Below are 18,309 nucleotides of genomic sequence, written 5' to 3'. Positions count from 1 at the left end.
TCGACGTCAACTTCAAAAATCGACATTCTTCATCCGATTTACCCGGCGTCAACTAATCCCCTACAGCCTCCTTGATATCTGATCCGTTAAGAATCTTTACAGGTATCAATGTCAGATCTATCCATTGTACAGTTCAACCTATCCGTGATGGCAGATATCAACGGTTATTACGGCTTTGCTTCAGAGCTCAACCCCGAGACGCCGTTTGATGCTTAGATTGGTGGAACTGTACGGCTTCTTCATAGTGCAGGATGTTTGGGGTTTTTTTCAGAGAGACGTCTGCGAGCCATGGGGTGACAGACTTGATGCAGTAGGGTGCCAATGGAACCGAAATTTGAACCTTCCAAAAACAAATCTTCTCATAGTCCCATGGCCGGAGGTAAGTTACAATAGTTTATTAAGCATTCGCATGTTGATGTAGAAATGTTCTTAAGCATACAATGCACTGACGTATTTCAACAGTTAAACAAACGCCGAGTTGTAGTAGACAATGGGACAATTTCCTCACAATGAGTTCGGTAACTCATGCAAATTTACGGGCAACTTTTAACATGTTGATTCATTCTGTGTTTCTTTATTAGAAGCTTAATTACATTGTTTTTGCAAACACTTCTGGATTTGAATATATTTCTTTGAACTACATGTAGGGTGTTTTGTATCAGAGGTAGATTCGGTTTTTGTATTTCGTAAGGGAAATTACTTGTCCAAAGTATGGTCAAAAGACTATTCTGCATGTTGTTTTCCAACACATTTCTACATGTGACATATGTAAGTCCGTTCTGTGCTGAAGTACTCCAGTATAAGGATCTATACCGAAACGTCGCATCATAATATAATAAAGAAGTTGTTATCCATAAAGTATCATTGCTTTTTTATTACTCACCAACTTCTTAAATCCCAATCAAACATTAATAAATAAATATCAGGTGTTCTACTAGTATATAAGTCGGTTCTGTGCTGTTTTACCTCAGTCTTGCTTGACAACAGTATAAGGATCTATACCGAAAAGTATCATTACTTTCTTATTACTCACCACCTCTAAAATGCCAGTCAAACAGATTATACCTTTGTGATTCAGTTTTACAAGAACATTGCATGACTGGGAACCCACCAGACGTGTGTCATCTTCACAATTATGGGACGGTTTGATGACGATGGCATAAACTAAGAAATTGGACATTTTTGGAAGCTTTATTACTACGAGTAACGCTGACACTGACGTCACTACATAACATTCAATGCGATCAATCATCACATGACCGTCAGGAATGTTTCAGTTTTTATGATTAGATAATACACAGAACGCATCATTGTAATAAACATCCTTTGAAATTAATAAATAAATAAATTTCAGGTGTTGTACTAGTATATAAGTCCGTTCCATGCTGTAGTACCTCAGTCTTGCTTGACAACAGTATAAGGATCTATACCGAGAATTATTCGAGAATGATATCAGTTACAAAGAATCCCGTTGATACCTTGAGAGTTTGCTCGTTTGATATAATGATCTATTGTGGACCGTTTGTGTACTTATAATTGATTTTGTTCAGACTTCTATTTCATGTCAGAATAGCAATCAGCAGTTGCGAATACTTCCGACAGAACTTGATCAAACATTACAGAAGCTGATTGCCAGGACACCAACATATTCTATTGTGTTATAACATAAATATGTGTGGTCTTGAAAATATGGACATTGTTAGAGTGGTGATGGTGAAATTGGGTTTAACGTCGTGCTTGAGAATATTTCGCTCATATGACGACGTGCATGCGTGTGTATGTGTATGTGCGGCTGCTTGTACTAGCCCAGACTTAAGCTGGTTTTATAGTGCTAGCCCACTGAGATACCATGCCGCAGTGAAGCATGAATACCCCACTCAGACACATTATACTGACTCCGAGCCGACCAGTCCTTGTTGTACCCATTAATGCCGAGCGCCAGGCAGGGACCAACAAGTACCATATTTTGACGTCTTTTGGTATGACGCGGTCGGGGATCGAACCCGCGACCTTCCGCACTCCGGGCGGACGCTCTAACCACTACACCACGGGGGCCGTCACACTGTTAGAGGACAATATATGAGGGTCCATTGTGGCAACTGTAAATTTAGAATTTTACATTTTGAAAACAGATTCGCTACAACATTAACAGATTCGCTACAACTCTATGTGCTCTACTCTAACCGACAAGCTAAGCAATACTGGAACGTTTCAAAGTCAAGTAAAGACCAACCTACAATAAAGTTTTGGTGGTCGGGGTGGGGTGGGGTTGGGGGAGGGTGAATATGTAACACTGATGATAAGAAAGGGAGTATATACAGGAAATTGAATATTTCCATGTAGAGAGGAAATTGTACATTTATAGAAAAGGAAAGACCAAACACCAATCAAAATGGACCACAAATAAAATTCATGTTTTGTAACCCACGTGGTGCCCTTTTGTTGAAAGTGATGACATGAGGTTCTAGCTACTGAAACTAGCCAAAGTGATCATATTAGTACGTCCATTTAAATTTCATTTTCCCTACGGCTGTTGTCATCGTCAGAACATCGAAGTTGAAGAGAATTGTAACATTTTGGAATAGTGACGTTCTTACATGACGTTACCTTCAACTGTGACATTTTACCAACGTCACTATTTCTTGTATCGGAAGTCCATGTAAAACTATGAATGTATACTATCCAAAAAAAGAAACGCATAGGCCAGAAATCTTTTGCGAAAATGTATTTTCAAACATGTATAACTCTTCCACAAATAGACTTTAGTACATGAATATTCGCATCAGTTTAGAAGAAGGAAATATCTATACAACCAAGTGGATATTTTTAGATAACGGAGACGTTGAGCGCGATGGTGACGACGTAGCACGGTCCCGACGTCGGGTCTCTTGGCTCTCTGACCAATCTCTCTCAACCTGTTCCGCACAGTTTGACCGGATATCCTCCGAAGTCCAGGCACCCTGGATGCTGTGCTCTCACCCGTGGAAATACGATCACGCAAATGTAGTACCCGGATGTACCGATCTTGGGTTACAGTTGGGACTCGAGGTGTGCCTGTACGGGGACGGTCATTTGTTATACCTGTTTGGTTGAAATGAGCTGCAAGCCGTGATATCGTGCTCAGACTAACGTTCAGACGCTAGACTGGAAATCTCCAGCGTGCATTCTTTCAATGGCGATGTTCCGTGTCGCATCGTCAAGACGTGGCGTAGTGATTTGACCTTGAAACTCCTTCAAAACGAATGCCGATTTCCGAAAGTAATCTGGATGTTTATAGCCAGACAGTGCATGCTCTCTGCTGCACAATTTCAACTGGATGATTTCTGTTACGTTGTGACGATGCCTTTTTAATCCTTGTAAGAAATCTCAGGAAAATCAACATTTTCAGGTAAAGTCGATTTTTCACTTGTGCAATTGTGTAAAATCATGTTATCAACACTTTTGTTACATATTTTTACGATTGTGTGAACACAATAGGTAATTAATATATTTTTAAAAAACCAAAACGCCTATGCGTTTCTTTTTCTTTTTCTTGATAGTATATTAGGTTGTGTACAAAAGAAAGTCATTTGTCTGACTGAGTGTTTCAAGACAGCACGTGTACAAATATGGACAACGTTTTTAAAATACACGTCTCAGCCCAGTAGAAGATGAATATATCGACCTGTTCAGGCTATGTTGTAGTTGCAATTTCAAGATGATATGGCTTCCAAATTTGATCATTTATGTCAAATCAATGACAATAATAGTTAAGATTCGACTTTTTTTAGTTAACTTAAAATTTCAGTATTTCTTGGGATGCTGTCTGGTGGGTTTGAACCCAAATCCAGGATTAAATGCCTCAGATTGAGACGTTTCGAATCCAATTAGGAGTTCATCTTCAAATTCAGACAATACTGTACACTGACATTGACTATGAAATGTCAAGCATCAGTGACACTTAAATTACTGTCGACTCATTGGACATTGGGAAACTGGCGAGTCCTAATGCTGCCAGTCACAGCATCACGATAAGGACAACTTGACCCTGGAGAGTCCAAGTATCTTGTTGCACGTCATTACAACATACACCTGAGCATCGTATCTCTGTAATGGGAAAAGTATACCCGTCTCAGTTCAACCCAAGATCGTCCGAAAGATTACAGCGTGTCTACTGATGTCGAAATGAAGATTTTGCAGCGACGGGTTCTGCAACGGAAGTGTTAAGGGGTGAGCTATATTATACACGTGGATATCGGACTTGGTGGTGGTTCAATGGAATCTCACAGCAATTGGGTACATCGACCAAACTCGTCAATGTCACCGCCACCGATTACAAACCGACAGAAGGGTTTGTTTCAACACTGCTCGTGTCACTGTTGACAGCCTTCCTAATTCAAACGTCAATATTTTGGCATGGCCTGTCATAGTTCCTGATTTGAATCTGATACAGAAACGGTTGGATGAACTCGACAGACGAGTACGTCAACGTCAGCTTCAACGTCAACATACAACAGGTAATGATCGCTGGTGACACCTGCATCACACCAGGTCCTGATAGGAACATGATGGACGTACGTGTCTTGTGATAGGACAATCAGCATCACCATGTGTCAGTACACAACCCTGTGCACTTAAAAGAACCCACGAATCCGTTGGTATATGACCAGATGGTGGCCACATGAATACGTGCAAACACCTAGTTGCGGGTACAGCAACGTGCAGTAAACTTGGACAAAGTACTGTGATTATGTATCCCAGTCCACTCAGCTGTGAATGGGTACCTCGTAAGGATGCAAAAGCCGCAATAACTCGGTGCGCCTTGTGGCAGCAAGAGTTGTATGATCCCCAGGGAGTTGAGATTGATAATAAGATGTGCCGTTGAGATTGACATCCAATGATCGAGGGGGAAAATACCAGCGCCTTGAGCATGCACTCAATATCCAATGATAATCATAAAAATCTGTCTCGCTTGCATCCCAAGTACACTGTCCAAGTACACTATTGTTCTCGGTGCCCTTGGTTTGGTACCTCCTGATCTCTTGGCGCAGATCAGGAGAGTGCCCGGGTTCTCCACCGGGAGCACAGCCCTTCTGACACTCTGGGTAATGCAGAAGGCTGCAGTGTTGGGGAGCCTTCATATTCTCCGGACAGTTCTTGGTGGGTTCGACTAGGCAGTGTTTCCTGGGAGAAGTCCCATTCGCTGTCATTTGCTGCGTGTAGAGGGGGCGAGGACCCTGAGCTGATGAGCCTGACTGTGCCAGGATCACCCGAACCCTCTCTGCTGCATTTTCATCTTTAATCTGTAAAACATAATAATAATAATAACCATCATGTCTACAGAAGAATGGACTGTCACCATCCTTGTATCAAACAAATTCAAAGCAATACGTCCATTCAATTGAACACAGTACTCTTCTGATAGTTAGTCTTGGCGTTTCATCTCTTTTAAGAGTGTATGATCGTTTTCCAAATTCGTTTGACAGTGTTTCTAGGTGTGTAAGCACTGGGCCCGTACTCGCGTCTTTCGCCGAAGGGTTAAGATTGCAACAGATCCCCATGAAGCAGAGATCGATTACATATTGATCCATGGTCCGGGCATGAATTAATATAGTTTCATGAGTGTATACCTAAGTGAAGTGAGACACCTTATGGATGCAGCAGCCGTTGTGTAACGCCACACTCAGCAATATTCCAGCTAAATGGCGGCGGTCTGAAAATAATCGAGTCTGGGTCAGACATTCCAGTGAGCAACAGCATGTGCATCGATCTGCGCAGTTTCGGATACGATTGCCGTCAATGAAGTCCGACCATCCGATCCCCTTAGTCGCCTCTTATGACAAGCAAGACTAATTTAAACCCCGATCTTCACGGGTGGTAGTAGTAATAGTAGTAGTAGCATCTCAGTTGTAGTAGTAGTAGTAGTAGCAGCAGCAGTAGTAGCAGCAGTAGTAGTAGCAGCAGTAGTAGTAGTAGCAATAGTAGTAGTAGTAGTAGCATCTCAGTAGAAGTAGCAGTAGTAGTAGTAGTAGTGGCAGTAGTAGTAGTAGTAGTAGTAGTAGCAGCAGCAGTAGTAGTAGAACAGTAGTAGTAGTAGTAGAAGCAGTAGTAGTAGCAGCAGTAGTAGTAGCAATAGTAGTAGTAGTAGTAGCATCTCAGTAGCAGTAGCAGTAGCAGTAGCAGTAGTAGTAGTAGTAGTAGCATCTCAGTAGTAGTAGTGGCAGTAGCAGTAGTAGCAGCAGCAGCAGCAGTAGTAGTAGTAGTAGTAGCAGCAGTTGTAGTAGTAGCAGCATCTCAGTAGTAGTAGTAGTAGTAGTAGCATCAGTAGTACAGTAGTAGTAGCAGCAGCAGCAGCAGTAGCAGTAGTAGTAGTAGCAGCAGCAGCAGCAGCAGTAGTAGTAGCAGCAGCAGTAGTAGTAGTAGTAGTAGCAGCAGCAGCAGCAGTAGTAGTAGTAGTAGTAGCAACACCTACTATGTACTGATTTAATCGATGCTCCGGTAATCCGTTTAAAGTTAAATTATGTTTTAGAGGTGAACGAGAACCAACAATTGCAATCACTGTTTGTAGGTGTGAGTAAATTTGATTTTACGCCGCTTCCAAAAATACGCCAGCCATATCATGCCAGAGACGACTTATATGCATGCATATCCATTTTGTGATGGGAAACAAGAAAACCATGAAAAATTACGAGGATTCGCAATCTTAATTTCACTTTATTTAATTTACTTTTTTGTTTAAAGTGAAATTCGGTACGTTTTCACTGCAAACAGACTATAAAGCATCAGTGCGTAAGGTAAAATGTCGCATTGAACAGTATTTAAGATGCATATCATTCAGTGTTCTTGGATTGCCAAGAACCATAATCAGCGGAATCGTTAAACCATTTTACTATCAAACCTCGCTCCAGCTGTGCGTTAGGCTTTCCTACAACTTGTCAATAAGACAATTAATTAAATAAAGCTAGTTCAAAGTTTAAGCAAAGATATTAACATCCAAGGGTTTGTTTCGCCGACATTACAAACAGTGGCCCGACTGAGCCCCGGCTCTTTTGAGTCATCCATAAACCTTTCCTCAATGGCCCGGTCGTGACGGTATTCCCCTAACAACTAGCTATAATTTCCAATAAATAATCGCTTAATCGTTTCACCTAACACTCACTTCCCATCTTCTATGCAAAGGGAAATAATTTGTATAACGCGCTGGGGATTTGTCGATAATTTCATTAATTCTTCTGTGTGGTCTTGTATCTGCGGGGCAACGGGAGATATTGGTGATGTCGAAGATTGGGAATAACGTCCACGTTGGATGGTTCAGGCTAAAACTACAGTTAACGAGGGAGTTAATTGTTAATTGTCACAATCTGTTGCACCGAGAGATGTCAGATCAGTGTCGGGTGAAAGATATCTTGGTACGTAAGAGTGAGGTTTAGTTTTACGCCGCTTTTAGCAATATTCCAGCAATATCATTGCGGGGGATACCAGAAATGGGCTTCACACATTGTCCCTTTATGGGAAATCGAACCCGGATCTTCGGTGTGACGAGCGAACGTTGTAACCACTAGGCTACCCCACCGTTGACATTGTCTATGGTATATAATCACACGTGTTCAGACCATTGTTATCAGATTTCCACTGGCAATCTCCAAACAGTGTTGCCAACGCACTTGTACTTGTGTCAACAACCTCTTAACTGTGTCGGTCTTTGAACTTTTTTCCCAATAACAACGCATACCTGTGTTGAGCGCACCCAACAAACTAGTAACCAGGTAGGCAATTGTTTCAGAAGAGAGGACCATGTGAGACATAGAATTCTTCAACGGGACTGTATTTTCTTATTAGTGAAAGGGCCGGATCAATCGATGGGAAGTCTGGTTTGATGGTTAGGTATGGATTCGGAAACTATGTTGTTGATCGACCTGCCCTAGCAGCCTATCGATTGGTCACTTATGTCATGGAAGCTTATTGATTGGCTGATGGGGATGGCATCTCATTCATCAGCTTTAAAGATGCACTTTGCTGTAAGTCCTTGTTCTGGGTTCACGGTGAGGCGTGCACTGCATTGTTGTAGAGAGAAACATAGTGTCCATGGTATAAATATTAATAAGTTCAGCGTATTGAATAAGATGTATAATTGAAACGGGAAGCAGAGCGGAGAAACTGATTATAAGGAGAAAGAGACAGAGAATAAGGGAAGAGATATAAAGGCCAACAGTGAGACAGTCAGAGTCACTGAGTCTGAGAGACAGAAACACAGAGAGAAAGCAAGAGACACAGAGAGAGGAAGAGAGAGAGAGAATTATCACCAGTTCTTCATAAAACTAATTACGTTATACTTTCTTTTGTCCCTTTTTGATGTAGTAATGGGAAGCGTTTTAACTGAATTGAATGTATTGTCGATGTTATCAATATTAATAATTTTAACGTACTTAAGATGTATGTGTGAGAGAGATAAGGACAGAAAGGGTGTAGTATATGTTTGGGGGAACTCTTCAGTTACAACGAATGCAGCCACGTGTAGCCAATAGCCTATATACATAAGAGAATGCTTGGAGCCCGGAGAGTAATTGTTGAGCTTCCCAACCAACGGATGATAATTCTAGCAGAGGAGACACTGACACAAAATTGACAGTGACACTAACACTGGTATCAGTTCTTATTCTGACAATGTTCCAGCAGCTGAAGTCTATAGTCTCTCAATTTTTCCTTCCATTTTTAGAGGGGCGGTGGGGTAGCCTAGTGGTTAAAGCGTTGGCTCGTCACGCCGAAGACCCTGGTTCGAATCCCCACATGGGTACAATGTGTGAAGCCCATTTTGGTGTCCCCCGCCGTGATGTTGCTGGAATATTGCTCAAAGCGGCGTAAACCCAAACTCAGTCAGTCAGTCCATTTTTAGATACAACCATACATGCTCTAAAAGATGGTCATACGACACCAGCATAGAAGTCAACGCTGCAGCAGAGCTTTAAATATCTTTTGTTGTGGATACATGGGGGCCTTTTCCAAGTGTGACCAATAAGTTACCCAAATGAAGTCTGATGCATTTCCTATTGTGATTTGTACACCAAATATCTTCCCATATTCCCATCTCTTTTTGCAAACCCCCAATATTATCACTGGTTGACAATCGTTCACAGAGTGAGTGGGTAAGTGGGGTTAGTTTAGTTTTACATCGCTTTCAGCAATATTCCAGCAATATCACAGCGGGGGACACCAGAAATGGGGCTGAACATATTGTACACATGTGGGGAATCGAACCTGTGTCATAGGCAGTCATTCACTGAAAAATGCTTACGATAAATCCAAAACGTACAATAAAGATTTCATGTAAATCGTTATGTAAATGTTTTGTTGCTTTTATTCAAACTCACACTCACACACACCTATTAGACAGCAATTCTCACAATTGCTAACATTTGCATTTGCGTGCGCACTAACACTAAACCAAGAATCCAAGAACCGAACTAATTGCTTTGACCCCCGCACTGACACATTCAATTTGACACAAACACGTACACTGAGACGTACAAGGAGACTCCTGCCTGTTCACGGTCACCGTACCCCGAGCCCGTGAATGCACCAAGCCTAATAACCCTGGGTAAATTACCTACGATCTTTATGAGATAAGCAAACTGTGTTAATTTCCGGAGTTTCGTTTCTGTCTTGGCAATATCTTTCATGACGTAATGGAAATGATAATCAATTATTCCGAACTGCGTAAAACGAACGATTTCCTGTTATTATTGTGTACCCACATCAATCACAATATCAGAACAAATGTTTACCAATAATCGATTATGCCCCATGAGCAGCCCATGAAATTATGTCATATCTCAACAGTATAGGTCGCGTAAATCTGACGACTGTGGAAAGGCTTAATAATTATGTGTCATACTAGTCATACCGTATTGTTCAGAGTTTGAAAAATGCGCTAATAAAATATTTTAATTTCGATGCAGGTAGAACCAAATTGAATGCATTTGTGGGCTTGATCAGTAATGAGTCAAGAACTGATGACAAGGTCGGAGCCATAGCAAATTGCATAGGCAATCCTCTGGATAATATTTCGGCATTTTATATTATCATGTGTCATTAGCCCTTGAAGATCTGGGTCAGAAACTGATCCTAAGCAACACATGCTAGTCTCAAGTGGAAGCGAATGTGGATTGGGTGGTCAGACTTGCATGTCATAGTACCCAAGTTCGTTGATCATTACTCATAGTGTCAATCACTAGCATGGGTTGTCTGGTTCAGGTGCCATTATTTAAAGACTTCCATCATGTAGCTGGAATATTTCTGTGTTGATCAAAATATATAACCAATTTTTCACCCTTCACTACATAATCTAACATCTATTTGATGTAGGGGTTACCGTCACAGAAAACGTTACGAAGTTGGAAGCCCTATTGTGTGTACCATCACTCAGGTTGACCGATCCTTTAAAATGTTGAGCGCTCAGAGGGGTAACAAAAGGGACCGTTAGATGAAGTTTCTTTGGTTACATGGGGCCGGGGTTCAAACCTCTGACCAATCCCCGTTCAGAGGCACTGTCCAGTAAAACATGATGGATGAGTGTTCCTTTGTAATATATTCATGTGTATAGAGGTTCCCACTTTTTGTTAGATAAACCGTTTAAGAGTCAAACACCGTTATGTCGATCTGTAATGTTTATCTTAGCATCTGTCTCAATCAATGTTTTACTGATGTATTTACTTTTCAATGAACCTTTGACGCATATCAAATAAATAAAGTCAGAATGCATACCAATTGCACGCAATGGTTTGGTTATATTCAAGAGTACACATAGTTCCTGTAATTACCGAAGCCATGTAACATCAATATTCCTGCATATATCATCGTCAGGTAGCTGGTTGGTACAGAATCAGTAATGTAAATGACCGCATGTTTCGATAGGCTTAGAAGGCATCGTCATGACACGAGAACAAGACTCTCTCACTTAGTCTGTCTCACAGTCCCTGAACCATATTATTTTACCTACAGCCTAGCCCTCCCTGCAGTGCTAAAGCCCTTAATGAAGTAAGTCCAGATTTCCCCAGGTTCAGGATTTCCCCAGGAATCTCCCAACTCACTGGGGCTCCTTTTAAATTTAAATGGATTTATTTGTTACCGTCAAAATTATATATTCAGAGACTAAGTCTATCTCTTTAGTCTATCTCTCACTCTCTCCTCACACAATAATGTATGATATTTGCGTTTTGGATCACAGTCAATACTTAGGATAGGTTTGCAGATAACCAATATGTTTCAAGTATTCATACACAAAATCAAGTACCACGTTCAACCAATAGGATCGCAGCATACATTCCATCAGAAATGGACGTGCTTAAAATGAAGTCTCAGGTACTGTAGCCAAGGCGACTCGACCATTCAATAATAGTATTCCTATCGCGTGGAGATTATTCATTAGGCTACAGTTACTGGGAATTTACGATAACACAACCTGAACGAGTAGGCCATCAACAGAGATTTATCAGCACTGCGTCCATTTTCAACAGTTCACAAAGAACAGACTTGTAATTACAATGTCGTGTAATGGCGATGAGGTGGAACGTCAACAGGTCGATATGCTATACAGGAAGACACACTATGTTGTTTATGTAGACCCGCGGCCGCTTCAGAGTGGAGTGGATAGAGCGTCTGTCCCGAGACCATGTGGTCGATCCCGTGGCCGCGTCATACCAACAGACGCTAATGGGGGTGCCTAGTTCGGTTCGGAGTCATTTACTCTATCTGAGTGGGGTTTCATCTCAGAAGTCCAGGCAGGCACATTCAGTATACTTGGGGCAGAGATTTGAATATTATGATTTCTGTTGCCGTTGTATCTTAAGTGGTATCTTTTTTGATTGTCTACATAGCGACTAAATGTTTGTGTGATTATGACTGAGGGGCCAGATATAAAAACAACAAAGGTGTCCTTATTTGATTATGGCTGAGGGACAAGATATGAATAACCCAAGGTGTAGTAAGTCTTATCATGTTTGACTGACTCGATGGTCAATGTAGCTAATTACGTTAGTACTAATGTTATCACGTTCAAATTGTCAGATGGTGGATAAATCCAATGTGTCGTTAGTGTTATCACGTTTAAATTGTCAGATGGTTAATATAGCCAATGCGACATTAGTGTTATCACGGTTAAAAATATCAGATAGTGGATAAATCCAATGTGTCGTTAGTGTTATCACGTTTAAATTGTCAGATGGTTAATATAGCCAATACGACATTAGTGTTATCACGGTTAAAAATATCAGATGGTGGATAAATCCAATGTGTCGTTAGTGTTATCACGTTTAAATGGTCAGATGGTTAATATAGCCAATACGACATTAGTGTTATCACGGTTAAAAATATCAGATGGTGGATAAATCCAATGTGTCGTTATTGTTATAACGTTTAAACTATCAAGACAAGACAAGACAAGAATATTATTGTATTCAAGGCCTCCGGCCCACATACAGTTTACAGAGTTATGCATTAAGTATTTTCACAAGTCAATTGTAACTAATTTTTCAGCAATTCATCTCTTAACCTACTGAAGTGTTTTATAAAGAATGAATGATTTCTGATATTTTGTTCATTGCAAGAACATAATAGTGATTTAAAAGCTACGTCGGGTTTTTTTGACAGATAATACTCTGGTATATATTTATTTCTAATGACAGCAAATGATTTACAGATGAAAGTGAGGTGAATTTCGTTTTCTACTACTTCTTTGCATAATGGACAGATTCTTTGATTCCTTTCAATGGACATTTTTTCCCTTCAACAGATGGTGGATAAAGCCCATGTATCGGTAGTGTTATCACGTTTAAACTATCAGATGGTGAATATAGCCAATCAGTCCTTAGTGTTATCACGATTAAATTACCACATGGTGAATACCGTCAAGATGTCGTTGGTGTAATCGTGTCTACATGTAATACATGCCCTACCCGTTGTTCTGAATGAGAAAAAACTGCATTATAACCTGCAAAATATCATATTTTTAGAATAGCTAAACCTTGTATTGTTCAGCGCGTCTTTTGAAGATTCGATGCGGGGCCAGAATCTTCATCAATAAAAGGATCTTGCATCAAACTCTTTTGAGTGTAAATAAAAGAGCTATCGTCAACACCGTAAACCCACAATTGTGTCACAGAACACAAGACATATAGATGCGTCTGTTTCCGTTACCAACAGAAGACAAAGGCCCACCGATCGAGAGTTACCGCCTCACTTTACACGTTGCTGAGTGGACGTTCCCAAGATCGGAGCAGCATGACAACCTGTAAATAAATACAACAAAGCAATCGATTGTCGATTTTCTGAATATCTCGCGGCTCACAGGCTTCTCCAACATGCCACTAAATTTATTTTTTTAATAATAAATGGGTTTCAGATCAGTAACTTTACATAGTGATGTGAGGGGTGTCAACATGATGGTGTGATGTACCTCGTGGAACAGGATGACGTTCTTTGGGAGTGTATGTCATTCGTTCTTGCTGACTCAGGGCAATAAATCGCCGGCTCCTCTTTATGGCGTCTACATCCTTCAATTGCATATTTAATAGGTAATGCACAGCATGCACATGCTTTTATCAAATATCACAGAAAGACACGAATCTCTTTCGAATACGAGTTTGAGGGAATGTTCCATCAGTAAAGCAATGGTCACGTCATTTAAGAAACTACATGGTGATTATTCAGAAGTATTTAAAGATTATGACACGTTACATGTCAACGTCAGCGATGCTACCGATGTTATGACGTTTGCATGAGTTTTCACGCCACGTAACTCACACTCACTCTGTTAAAATTGTGTTGATGGTGTGTGCTTCCGGTAGAACAGGACTCGTGCCCTGGCAGATTCTCAGTGATCCGTTGATTTCATTTACATTAATATTTTACACTTTTCGCCCCATGGAATTTGTTTCGGTCGTGATTAGCGATTGATTATGACATTCCGAATTATCTGTAGGGAAATATGGAAATATATACAATTTGTATAACTATACATATACCCGTTCCTTAGGTGAATCACTTTATATCAATATCATTCTTTAGTCCTTACATTTTGAGGGGGTTGGGTAGCCAATTGGGTAATGCGTTCGCTCATCACGCCGAAGACGCGGGTGCGATTCCCTACATAGGTGCATTGTCTGAAGCCAATTTTTGGTGTCCCTCGCCGTGATATTGATGGAATATTGCTAAATGCGGCGTAAAATCAAACTCACTCACTCACATTTATAGGTTATTGGTTCTGCAAGTGTGCAGGAAACACCTCATGAGCATACTGGGTGGAATGAGTGAGTGTAGTTTTACACCGTTGTTCTAGGAATGTCACTGCTGGGAACCTAGAGACACGGGCTTCTCTGTACCTATACTGGAAATCGAACACGGGTTCGACGTGACGAGCAAACACTACCCGTCACCCCTACGAGGTTGGATAATGAGAAATTTGTGTCTATATGTAAACCATCGTGGAGTAATAGTGAGGGAGTGAGTGAGTTTCAATCGGTCTGTGTCTGAGATTAATCTTTCCGACTGTTTTGAATGATTGCCGTACTCTCCATGTTCAATTACTGATGAGGTGTAATCCAATTATTTTCTCGAATACATTCCTACTTCCGTCATATGATCTGACATATTGCTAAGGGTGGCGTTAAGCAACAAAAACATTAATACACTCTATATCAGATCCACCTGCAAATTCATGAATACTCAGGATCAGATAACCAAACAATGAATACCCGTGAAGATCCGGGTTAGAATTGATCTTCAGTAACCCATGCTTGTCGTAAGAGGTGACTAACGGGATCGGGTGGTCAGGCTCATACTGTTGATCACTGGATTGTCTGGATTGTCTGGCCCAGGATTGATTATTTACAGACCGCCGCCATATAGCTGGAATATTTCTGAGTGCGGCGTAAAACAAAAAACAAACCAAATACCAAACCACGAAATATCTCACCTCTTAACACAGGGTACTTGTTTTGTTCCCACGTACAATTACTACAGATACAGTCTGCTTGAATCCCGAGAGGACCATGGTACTTATTATTGTTGAGCAATTTCCATTAATTACTCGTGATAACATCTCCAGATGTTCACACGAGATTAAATTCCCACTTAAGCAGGATGCCATTGTGAAAGTAGTTGCAGGGGAGGCGAAAGAGTGTCGAATGCATAAGTATCAACATCGTCAAATATGAACGATCATATTGATTTCTTGATTGATCATGATCCTTATGACAGATAACCCTACATGTATATTTGATGAATTGCTACCTGAACTGATGCATGGCATTAGGAGTCATGCATAGAATACATATGCTGTAGGAATTAATAATTTATCCCGTTCTGTGTGGTCATTTATCATATCGATTTATCTTGGATGATGTTTCTTACATTAGACAACCCTGAATACAACTATATTTGTTCATACTTTGTGCTCACTGAAATGCACGAAATTACTGCTAGTGAATATTTGTGTTATTCATGTATTTGATAATGACCTTCATAATGGACACTTTATAAGCTGAAGAAAATGTTTCTCGGTCACCGGACAGAAACTTCAAAGCCAGGAGTGAGTGAGTGAGTTAATTTTACGCCGCTTTTAGCAAAATTCCAACAATATTGCGGCTGGGAACACCAAACATGGGCATTACACATTGTACCCATGTGGGGAATCGAACCCGTGTCTTCGGCGTGACGAGCGAACGTCTACTTGGCTACCCGACCGAACCAGAAAGTAAATATTAATGCCAATATAAAAAAAACAATTCTAAAAAAGTCCAACATCTCTCCACAAATTTGCGAAATATGTGCCAGACGTTTTCATTTTCATATAGGCTTAGTAAAGGTCTTTTCAATCAATATTCCAGTGATCTATCCTACAGTCATTATTCATATAATCCACAAAGATTTGCAAACTGCTAACATACCGTTTCTAAAAGAATAATACCAGCATCATTCTCTTCTCCAATAGAAAGCAGCGGTGGTGACAGCAGTCAACACAACGCTATCGACCGTCTGTCTGTGGTGTTCGACAGAATCTACGGCCCGGACTATCGAGCTGCCAGGCGTCTCATCCACAAGCGACTTCGCCAAAAGAACATGGGTTCGCCAGGAAAGAAGCCCCCTGCACAACGAGACGATAGTCTGTATCAACGAATTATGGCGTTTAGAGATAAAGGGGTAAGTCAGGGTTGTTGTCTGGGTCCTTTAGGTTTTATGTATTCCGTTTAAGAAGACATTATGTGTGGGACCTCAGCCTGATGATGATATATGCGCCTTAATGGATTGATGGCTGGGTGAATGTGAAATATAAGTTTGCTGCTCGGGTGTAAAGAGCTGCAACCATCCTGTATATAAGATTAAAATATCTGGTTTGTAAAGAATGCCAATAAGAAATTTCTGTTAGTATTCTTATGAGATGCAATTGCTATAAGTCGCAGTTGAAACAGTAATAAAGATATACGTGTATTTGTATTAACTGATTTCATAGGTTTACATTGTGGTCCTGTCACTTGATCTGTCAATGAATTCAACGATATTACCTCAATGTCGCCTTCTAGAGTCAGTTACAATGCTTGCTAATAAAGAACTTTTATATGTAAAACATATGTCCTGTGTATATAACCATGTACTAAGCGACCAAGTGGATCACTTTGTCTGAAATTAAAAACTTGCTCTACATATTTCCCCATCAGCGTGATATGTATGAACCTTGCATTATCATTCCTAATATTTTAAAGACCTACTTGAATGACCATAACTTTAGGTCTTTGTACACCTTATCGCTTACATCTACTACGAGCATTTACATCTGTATATCAAATTAGACTCGGATTGTGAAACGTAGGTTTCTGATTGAAAAGAGCACATGTCGACAATGTACATCTACAATGTTTATGTCGCTGTCACAGTCAGACATACCTATTATACACATAACAAATGTATATAGATTGCTTATGTTCCCTTTCCAAATCTAGATCTTATTGTTACAAGAAGTGCCAAATGTAGACTGATACACTTACTAAGAAATCTGCTGATGGTGATTGTGAACGACGTATATCAAACTTTCAAAGACTGACTGACTGACTGAGTTTGGTTTCACGCCGCTTTTAGCAATGTTCCAGCAATATCACGGCGGGGGACACCAGAAATGGGCTTCACAGATTGTACCCTAGTCTGTCTCACAGTCCTGAACCACACATTGTACCCTAAATGTGGGGATTCAGGAGGACCCTAGGGTATTCGGCGTGACTCAGAGCTAAACGCTTTAACCACTAGGCGAATGCTTTATCCCACCGCCCCAAACTTTCAAAGAACTAGCTGGGATCAAACACACTTAGAATTGCATACTATACAGATGGACGTCAGTATCTGAAAATACTAATATAGTTAAATATTTTTATCATCGGGTTTCGAAGCTTCATAACCAGACACATTTTAAAAGTAGGCAGAGCAAATACGTATAAAACACCAACGGCTGGAAAAATGATCAATCTCAAACATTTTTCAAAATAGATACCAGTTTGCTTAAAACGCAAAATAGTGATGAAAATTGTCTGAAAGTATCACTGAAAATCAATGATGACACCGGGTGTTCTTTAAAAAGGTAAGCATGTCGTGCATTAAAATATAAATGGATAGCTATAATCTAAACAAAAGATCTCGTTACAGCATTGTTCTCAGTTACTTGCGTTATGAAGGCCCAAAAATCCTATAACAATTTCTGTCACGTTTCATGTTATTGTAATATGACCCGGTTAGATGTTATGGTGTTAACTGTATGCTCGATCCAGATATCAATGTCATGCCAATAATGAAATCATATTTCTATTTAGCCTTGGGACCAGCAGCAACATAGAACTCTATTCAGAAACCTGCATTATAGAATACCTTTACAAATAATCGCTTTTATGTTAACCGAACACTGCTTTGTAACGTTCGACTATAATCACTGTAAATCACTGAGGCGTGTTAGTTCTTGAAACCGAGTATGCAAACAATGATTGAAAACTCTATATGGCTATTTTGTCCATACACGTTTTGCTGGGGGCAGTCGGTCTGTTTCACTGGAAATCCATGAACTATGGACCACCGTGGCTAAAAGGTATCTGTGTTTTTACTTCATAACATATACAGAATACAATGCTATACACAATACCATTGTACATCGATATCTCATTGGTCAACGAATGTCTAATATACCTATACATGAGTTAGTGAATGAACGCTGTTATACACCATACTGTACGTAGGTAGGTCAATACCGAACTTGGTTTCATTTGTACAGTCATAGATGAGATCTCAACCCACTTTCGA

At 40.3% G+C, this 18,309-nt stretch overlaps 1 protein-coding gene across 1 annotated transcript in view; it reads left to right on the top strand.

The window, feature by feature from the left end:
* Positions 1 to 369: 369 nt before the first annotated feature.
* LOC124291690 (sporozoite surface protein 2-like) overlaps positions 370 to 18,309 on the top strand; it is a 36,919-nt gene continuing 18,979 nt past the window's right edge. Inside the window, exons 1-2 of the mRNA XM_046728745.1 lie at positions 370 to 379; positions 15,965 to 16,173. Of these exons, the coding sequence (XP_046584701.1) occupies positions 370 to 379; positions 15,965 to 16,173 (219 nt within the window). The remainder of the gene's footprint in view (positions 380 to 15,964; positions 16,174 to 18,309) is intronic.

The sequence above is a fragment of the Haliotis rubra genome, unplaced genomic scaffold (assembly GCF_003918875.1).
Source record: "Haliotis rubra isolate DU_JTF1 unplaced genomic scaffold, ASM391887v1 Scf113, whole genome shotgun sequence".
Taxonomy (NCBI): domain Eukaryota; kingdom Metazoa; phylum Mollusca; class Gastropoda; order Lepetellida; family Haliotidae; genus Haliotis; species Haliotis rubra.
This window is presented reverse-complemented; position numbering and strand designations above follow the sequence as displayed.